The sequence below is a fragment of the Polypterus senegalus genome, chromosome 14 (assembly GCF_016835505.1).
Source record: "Polypterus senegalus isolate Bchr_013 chromosome 14, ASM1683550v1, whole genome shotgun sequence".
In the NCBI taxonomy this organism is placed as follows: Eukaryota; Metazoa; Chordata; class Cladistia; order Polypteriformes; family Polypteridae; genus Polypterus; species Polypterus senegalus.
The window spans coordinates 138,149,594-138,158,565 of record NC_053167.1 but is presented as its reverse complement, the minus strand read 5'-3'; the positions used below and the strand labels follow the sequence as shown (position 1 = coordinate 138,158,565).

Here is an 8,972-nt window from a genome sequence, read left to right as displayed (position 1 = left end):
AACCGACCAAAGGTTTACCTTCTAACAGCAGCAGCTCTTCACGGTTATTCCAAAACGTGTTTTTGGGATTGACAGACATTTTATGCAAAACAAGTTCAACATTTTTCTTTGCTTTTGCAGGTGCACTTCTCAAAACCTCTTGCCAAACCTGGTCCTCAGTCATGTTAACTGTTCTAACTTCCCCCTCTGTATTTTCTTCTTTTGATAACTTAAGTGTCAGACTGTAAGCTTCTTCATCTGCCTTTAAAACTAACGCTAGAAATCTCTGCAATACAGAAGTGTAAAGCTTCACCTTCTCGTCAGCCTCTAAATCACAACATTGCAGGATATTTCTCATTTCCTTGTCCAATTCAGTTTCAGTGGCGCTCAAGAGATCATCTGGATTAGAGCTCTTTTGCTGTAAAAGAGACATTTGATGCTGCGGTATAAAATACAATTTCTAAGCGTATTCCATGTTTATGCTCTAAAAGCTAATAAACTGGATATGAAGGCAACGGCTACATTTAAAAGAGCCCCCAAAAACCCTCCTTTCTGGTTCAAAATAGCTTTCTTCTTTTTTAAGCATTGTTTTCTATCACTTATTTTCTGACATGTTTTATGTTTCTTCTGTTGTTTACCATGCTTGGGTGAAAGACGTATATTGCCTTTTAAAGTATCTCAGGTAATTTCGGACAAAGCTTTAATTAAATCTTCAGAAAACTCGTTTATAAAATATTTACGGCTATGCGTCATATTAAAGTCTTCAACAGAATTCTACTCTCCAAATGTTTTAATTGATATGCCACTGGAATGCCAAGTATTCCGGCACAAATAGTCAAAGCTATTTAGTTTTCCCTCCTGAAGTGCACTCTGATCCTGTACTCGGCTGTGCTATTTTAATACAAATCGAGCTGAATTAACAATTAAAACAATTGTGCGCATTGCAACAATTTCAGGATCAAAGCATGTGCATTTGCCAAAGTGGAATTTATGCATTCCTTTCTTAGTTTACTGTTACTGCAACTCCCCATATATTCTTTTTCAGTGAAATCCATATAGAGATTGTGTGGGCAGGACTTTATGCCACCAGCCCTGGTCAGGATCAGACATTTTATGTATGGGTGGAATGTGAGCGGCTCAGAAATGATGTAATAAAAAAAAAAAGTTGAATTAAAACATATATTTGACTTGAATAATTATTTAAAAAAAATTTCAATAATTGTGGGTGAGCTTTTTCTGGGCAAAAGAGAGCAAAGTAAATATAAAATGTATAGTAATCATGAGAAAAAATCTTGGAAATCTAGTCTCAGAATAATCAAACAAGAATTGATTGTATTTTGAATTAATTTGTGCATAAATAATATTTGTTTATGGCACACGGAGTGGACGGGGATATATAAGAATATGCTTTCGGGCTTTTTTAATCATTATTTTCTCAACAAAAAACAACCAAATGCACCGTTTTCCCACATAAATGAAAAGGTGCGAGTTACAGTTTACACCAAGGAGTAAAACCTGAATAAGAAGTATGGTTCTAAAAGGCTTAAGTGTATCACTCATTTAGCAGCTTCTATAACTCTCACTCAAATTCGATTCCATATGGCGGGCTAGCTTCTTTGTTCGTGAGACTTGTGCTCGGCAGCGAAAGAGAAAAATTCAAAGCGTGATTTCCCGAAAGCCCGCGCAAACATTTCCTGTGCTGTGTTCGAGCAGGTCGTCTTTTTACTTATATCAGGCGAGGATTGGAAATTTGTTCTGTTAATTAGCTGAAGTCTAAAACGAGCTAAACATGTCTGGTCGTGGTAAAGGTGGAAAAGGACTTGGTAAGGGTGGTGCAAAGCGTCATCGTAAAGTTCTGCGAGATAACATTCAAGGTATTACAAAGCCTGCTATCCGTCGTTTGGCTCGTAGAGGTGGAGTGAAGCGAATTTCTGGGTTGATCTATGAAGAAACCCGTGGAGTGCTGAAAGTGTTCTTGGAGAATGTCATTCGGGATGCTGTCACCTATACTGAGCATGCCAAGAGAAAAACTGTCACTGCCATGGATGTGGTATACGCTTTGAAGAGGCAGGGTCGTACTCTGTATGGCTTCGGAGGTTAAGCAATAATCGAGATGTAAAAGAAATAATCTAAAGGCTCTTTTCAGAGCCGCCCACTTTTTCTATTTGGAGAGCTTTCCTTCTGCTGTTATCGAGTATTGTGAAGTAGCAGGTAAGGTCCTTTCCACAGTAGTAAGAATGTTGTGACACTACTTGGCAAAGGTGTCCTGTTATCGAAGGAAGTTGATACTTTGCGAGCTTTTCAGTTGGTTTGTAGTAGCCCGGCCGTTTTAGACGTCTTAGATACTTTATTAATCCCAAGTGGCAATTCATTATCGGGGGGTGGAGTTTTCCCTAGCAATTAAGTTTAATTTTAGCAACTTTTTTCCGAATTTTTTGTACTTGAGCAATCGATTTTTTTTTACCCAGTCCTTGTGTCGATTTATCCTGCCTTTTAACCATTCCTACTCTGCGAGAGTGATGGGTCGTTCTTGAACGAATCTTTAATGTGACTCGAAGAACGAGTCGTCTCGTGGGAGTGATTCGTTCATTTGCGCAATTTCCTAGTTTCTGTATTGGATTCACTTGTTTCGAGTCGTTCGTTCATCACGTGACAGCCCCATAAGCTTAACCTATGCAGTCTGAGTCGGAAACAGGCTGCGGCGTTTTGGCACCTATCGGTTTTACTAACATTTGTATTCGTCCACTTACATAATGTTGCAATAAAAGGGACGGTGGTTCCGAGTCACTAGAAAATGCAAACCAGCGGGCACAGGAAAAGCATGCTGAAGCGTAGGGGAAATATACAATGCATCAACCTCACAATTCTGTACAGGCTAATGGAGCTCTTTTGAGAAAAAGGTGGGTGGCTCTGAAAAGAGCCGTTGGTTTTAAGCAGAAATCAGGCAGTTTACTTGGAGCTGGTATACTTAGTAACTGCTTTGGTGCCCTCGGACACCGCGTGCTTGGCCAACTCTCCAGGTAACAGGAGCCTCACAGCAGTTTGGATCTCCCGGGAAGAAATAGTTGAGCGCTTGTTATAATGAGCCAACCGAGAAGCCTCTCCGGCAATGCGCTCGAAGATGTCGTTCACAAACGAATTCATAATTCCCATTGCCTTAGAAGAAATGCCCGTATCGGGATGAACTTGCTTCAGTACCTTGTACACATAGATGGAATAACTTTCCTTCCTGGACTTTCTGCGTTTCTTTCCTCCCTTCGCCTGGCTCTTGGAAACTGCTTTCTTAGAGCCCTTCTTAGGAGCAGGAGCGGCTTTCGGCTCAGGCATTATTGTTAAAGCGTAGCGATGAGAAACTAAACAGCGAAACTCCCCGGGTTCCTCATTTTAAAGGCGGCCATGCAAATAGCAAGCGCCGCAGAGTTAAGGCGTGGCCACCAACGACATACGAGCCGCTGTTTCCTTCATTTCAGACACGACCGTTAAGTTATGAATGAGTCAAAATTTGCGCGCACTTTTTTATTGGGCTCTGTGTTTTAAAAAGTAGGCTACATGTTAAGTTTGTTCTTTCTATTTTTTTCTTTTCTATAACTTTTCAGTATCCCAGATTTACAGCAATCGTGGCAGGTAACAATATATGTTGTAAACCCATCAGAAGATACGAAACAAAGTAACTTTAACGTAATCGCGAGGCATACAATTAGTAGAGATGAAGGGAAAAGGGTCAATAGCTCGGTAATCCGTACGCGAATGGGGTTCCTGGCAATTGAAACAACGATTTTGTGTTTAACAATTTAGGAAACAACTTTTTTACATACTAAAGTAATATGTGCCCTCTTTTACCGTTTCAACAATAGTTGTGTAGCTCTACTCATCTATTTATATTTGCGCCCTGAGAAATCGCGAAAATCGTTCACGTGGGGACTTCGTAAGTGCAGAATAAGGCAATGTGCATACAGCCCTTCGTGTGTTATGTTTCACTGTATACCGCCTTGAACAATACATATTTTGTCATTTATACATTTAAAATTTATCAGTTTAATAAAATCCACATTATGAGAGACATAAGGTGTTAAAGAAAATTTGTATGTACATATGTAGAACACATGTATGATCAAAACAATAAAAAGGGCACGATGTACTCTTTGAACTGAGATGTTATTTTTGCACTGGAGGCGCAACCAAATGACGTAAGAGCAAATGCAAATCAGCAGTCCGTTTGTTCAGCTCGTCGCGCCCAAAGGAAGCCTTAATAAAAGCGCAGCGTTGGCTACTGTGACCATTCTGTTGTAAGTAATTACTGTGTGCATTTCAAGATGTCTGGAAGAGGAAAGACTGGCGGTAAGGCACGTGCTAAGGCTAAGACTCGATCCTCTCGAGCTGGTTTGCAGTTCCCTGTCGGCCGTGTTCACAGGCTCCTGCGGAAAGGCAACTATGCTGAGCGGGTGGGCGCTGGTGCTCCCGTTTACTTGGCTGCTGTGCTCGAGTATCTGACCGCTGAAATTCTTGAGTTGGCCGGGAATGCTGCCCGCGATAACAAGAAAACCAGAATCATTCCTCGCCATCTTCAGCTGGCCGTGCGTAACGATGAGGAGCTCAATAAGTTGTTAGGTGGCGTGACCATCGCTCAGGGTGGTGTGCTGCCCAACATTCAGGCCGTGCTTCTGCCCAAGAAGACCGAGAAACCAGTTAAGAGCAAGTAGATGAGGGCGACTCGTTCATTAACACCAACGGCTCTTTTCAGAGCCACCTATCCGTTCAGACTGGAGCCTTTTCCATTCAGATTGTTTCTTGGTCGTCCAGCACTTATTATTATTTTTTTTTTTTTATAATGGGCTGTATATTGTAATCACTGGTATTTTATTTTATATTTATCTAAAGGGTTTCTTTAGCAAGTAGGTACTTGCCTTGTACTGTAACTCCAATTTATGTTTCGAGAATAAATCCACATCATCCATCTGTTCATGCTGGAGCCCTCTCCGTTAAGATTACTTAATGTAACAGCAACTTTTTATAGACTGTTCTCACTGGTAGTTTATTATGGACGTGGGCGCCCGTTACTCTGTCTCTCTTGTTAATTGCTGTGTAAAACAGTATTACAGTAGTGTGGCTTGGACAAATGCTTGTAAATTTCCGGAGATGCCAGTTATGGGAGTAATCTGTTAGATTTTTCTACTGCACTATACCTATTTACAGCTTTTCGGGACAAATGTTTTCTGGAGCCATGATGCATGTGCAGAAAAAGCAGCATTAATAGTTAATAAATGATGATTATGTCGGCTCTGATTCTACTGCACACCGTTGCTTTTTCTAAAGAGACACGGCTCACATTTATTAATTTATGTGTCAGATTTTCAATACCAATACTGATATTTCTAAAAAAGCATAGGAATTTGTTTTCAAATGATCATATTGTTTAGAATGGCTAACATTAATGGGCCAGTTTGTATTTAAATGAACTAATATCACAACACAGTATTAAGGTCACCATAACAAATATATTACAAAAATTATATTAATAGAATGAACATGGCATGTCATTTTCAAACCTGCTTACTCCAGACCAGGATTATGGGAGGGTGCCAGAGCCTGTCCCAGAGGCCATAAGGGTACAAGTCAGGAGTAAACTCTGGACAGGACGCCCATCCATTACAAGGCAAGCACACACTATGGCCAAGTTAGCATTGCTAGTTCACCTAACCTACGCATCTTTGGACTGTGGGAGGAAACTTACACAGCCATAGGGACAACATGCAAACTCCATGCAGGAAGGACAGGGTAGCAAAGAAGGAAAATACAACAATTAAGATAATATTAATATTTGTTTTGATAAAGATTGTTATTCACTAATGTACTTAAACTGATCCCCTTAGAACAGTAACACAAAAAAAAATATTCCCACATTTGCACTTTCTATTCTCTATCTATCTATCTATCTATCTATCTAAAATCTAAAAGATTTTGCCATATTAGCTTAACATTTAGTTAAGTTTCAAATTTTTATTTAGATAAAAGAATGCTGACATTTTTACACTTAATCCTATTTTGCCTCTGCAGTTGCATGGCAGGAACAATCCCTGGACAGGGCGAGAGGCCATCACAGAGTGAACACACACAAACACACACACACACACACACACACAAGGTGCCAATTTAATATCATCAATCCACCTAACCTGCCTGTCTTTGAACTGTGGGAGGAAACAGAAGCTCAAAACAATTTTAACAATACAGAATTAATCAGAAAAAATATATTGTATTACACCTGATGCTGTTAATTAATGCAATTAAAGTACTTTTAAAACCACTAAACTTAGAAAATTATGTTTTATTAGCATTTAGTCAGACACTTATTTTTAGGAAAGTAAAACCACTTTTAGTGAAAGTTTTCATCTTCAAATTAGGCATAGTTAGTGTGTATTTTGCATAGTGTTAAGACTATTTAACATTCTTATTTATGTATGTTCGTTGCACTGTACCCTTCGTTATAATTAGAAAAACAAAACGGACAGAAACTGACAAAATGCTATGGGAGTTATGCTTCACTATTTTGTCCCCCACCCCCCGCTAACACCGGAATTTACGTTTCAAAAGTATTAATAAGTGATAAACGGTAAAATATTTTATTCAACTGAAAAGCCTTCAGTAAATCCACTTCTACATAATCCTGCTAGCGGCAGAGTTACCTGAATAACGTGTCGTGCATCTTTGAAAAGTCTCCTGCAACCTCCCTTATCTGGCACTGATTGCAGCCAAATCGCCAGACTTCAAATTTGCATCGCTTTAATGATTTACAAACGTCTTTCTGCTGAATAGCATGTGTGCTTTTTAACTGAATAAATGGGTTGATTGTTTTGCCACTATACTGCTGATTCCTGATTCTTCTCACAAATATTTCATCGGGCGGCTGCATTCTTTTCCATCTTCACAAAGTAGCAGCATGCAACTAACTTCTCAGTCAGCCATTGGTGTAGAGTCTTGCGCATGTGCAAGGGGCGTGTGTTTATGGCGCTCTTGCGTCACAGCGCGTCTGCTCATTTCAGTACGTGTGAGCGGAAGGTGTGTTAATGCATTGTACGCCTTTTGCATGAACCTTACTACTGTATCTTATAGAAAAAAGTAGTAATTAATATTGTTGAATGGTACTCGATACCAAATGAGTACAGTTTGAGTATCGATCTTCCCATCCCTAATGACTGACTGACATCCCTGACTGAGATGGGAGTAGACTCACACCTGGTGACATGGATCGTGGACTATCTTACAGACAGACCTCAGTTTGTGCGTCTTGGGAACTGCAGGTCTGACATTGTGGTCAGCAACACAGGAGCGCCGCAGAGGACTGGACTTTCTCCGGTCCTGTTCAGCCAACATACATCAGACTTCCACTGACACTGCTATCGTGGGCAGCATCAGGAGTGGGCAGGAGGAGAAGTACAGTAAGCTAATCAAAGACTTTGTTAAATGGTGTAATTCAAACCACTTACACCTGAACACCAGCACGACCATGGAACTGGTGGTGGATTTTAGGAGGCTCAGCCCCTCCTGGACCCCGTGATCATCAGAGGTGACTGTGCAGAGGGTACAGACCTATAAATACCTGGGAGTGCAGCTGGATGACAAATTGGACTGGACTGCCAATACTGATGCTCTGTGGAGGAGAGGACAGAGCTGATTATTCTTTCTTATAAGGTTGGTGTCCTTCAACATCTGCAATAAGATGCTCCAGATGTTCTACCAGATGGTTGAGGCGAGTGGCCTCTTCTACGCGGTGGTGTGCTGGGGAGGCAGCATAAAGAAGAAGGACATCTCACACCTGGACAAACTTGTTAGGAAGGCAGGCTCTATTGTAGGAATAAAGCTGGACAGTTTAACAGTTGTGGCAGAGTGACGGGCATCAAGCAAACTCCTGCCAATCACGAAGAATCCACTGCATCCACTGAACAATGTCATCTCCAGGCAGAGGAGTAGCTTCAGCGACAGACTGAGGAGATCGTTCCTCCCCCACACTATGCGACTCTTCAATTCCACCCGGGGAGGAAATACTAACATTATTATTATTATTATTATTATTATTATTATTATTATTATTATTATTAGTCTGTTTTTACATGCATTTTTATTACTCTTTAATTTAATATTGTTTTTGTATCAGTATACTGCTGCTGGATTATGTGAATTTCCCCTTGGGATTAATAAAGTATCTATCTATCTATCTATCTATCTATCTATCTATCTATCTATCTATCTATCTATCTATCTATCTATCTATCTAATGTTCAAAAAGCTACAGAGATGCACGTGTACTACAGAAGTCATTTCTGCATAGAGACAGTGGCGTAGCTGGGGTTTTCAGCACATGGGGACAACTGAAGATTTCACGCCCACTCCTGTTTGCCACAATGCAATGGGGAAGGGAATGAAAATTTTAAAAAATGTATTTAAAATAATAGTATTTTAAGAAAAAAAAAATTCATATAAGGCTCCGAAAATGATCACGCCGCCTCGTGTTCTTAAAATCGAAATCCGTCATTAGTTCTTTTAAGAAAAAATTAATTTTCTGCATTTAAAAATGATTTTAAAGAAAGTATATAGCAAAGTGAAAAGCAAAATAATTATATATTTATAAAAACTGTATTACTTACAATTTAGTTGTACGAAAATAGGATGGGGAAACATCTAGACTTTTGCAGCCGTCTGCTAGAATTCTTCACCACAGCCCAATCAATTTTCTATCAAACACATAAACACAAATCACTTGGCACACAGAAATGGCGTTTGCAGCAACTTGGACAGACAACAATACACTAATGCCTCATGTCAGTCGCGCGACCTGTTTAATAACATCAAAAAGGTTTCTGGGTGGGAGTCGAGCATGTTAGAGTTGTGGAGGGGATAAATTATTGTCTGTTGGGTATATAGAACTAATACTTGCTTCGAAATCAGAAAGAGACAAAAAACAACGGAAAAAGATATTCTCATACAGATGGAGTGAT

The 8,972-nt window shown here is 39.9% G+C and overlaps 3 protein-coding genes across 3 annotated transcripts; 2 read left to right on the top strand and 1 right to left on the bottom strand.

Annotated features, from left to right (window-relative positions):
- Positions 1–1,753: 1,753 nt before the first annotated feature.
- LOC120543527 (histone H4) lies at positions 1,754–2,132 on the top strand. The gene has a single exon (XM_039776628.1). It carries the CDS (start codon positions 1,769–1,771, stop codon positions 2,078–2,080), a length of 312 nt encoding a protein of 103 aa, XP_039632562.1. The 5' UTR covers positions 1,754–1,768; the 3' UTR covers positions 2,081–2,132.
- A 750-nt stretch (positions 2,133–2,882) lies between these two features.
- LOC120514680 (histone H2B 5-like) lies at positions 2,883–3,488 on the bottom strand. Its single transcript, XM_039735180.1, has one exon. The coding sequence runs from the start codon at positions 3,304–3,306 to the stop codon at positions 2,929–2,931; it is 378 nt and encodes a 125-aa protein (XP_039591114.1). The 5' UTR covers positions 3,307–3,488; the 3' UTR covers positions 2,883–2,928.
- Positions 3,489–4,202: 714 nt separating this feature from the next.
- Positions 4,203–6,115, top strand: LOC120515105 (histone H2A-like). Its single transcript, XM_039735834.1, has one exon. It carries the CDS (start codon positions 4,293–4,295, stop codon positions 4,677–4,679), a length of 387 nt encoding a protein of 128 aa, XP_039591768.1. The 5' UTR covers positions 4,203–4,292; the 3' UTR covers positions 4,680–6,115.
- The last annotated feature ends 2,857 nt before the right edge of the window (positions 6,116–8,972 follow it).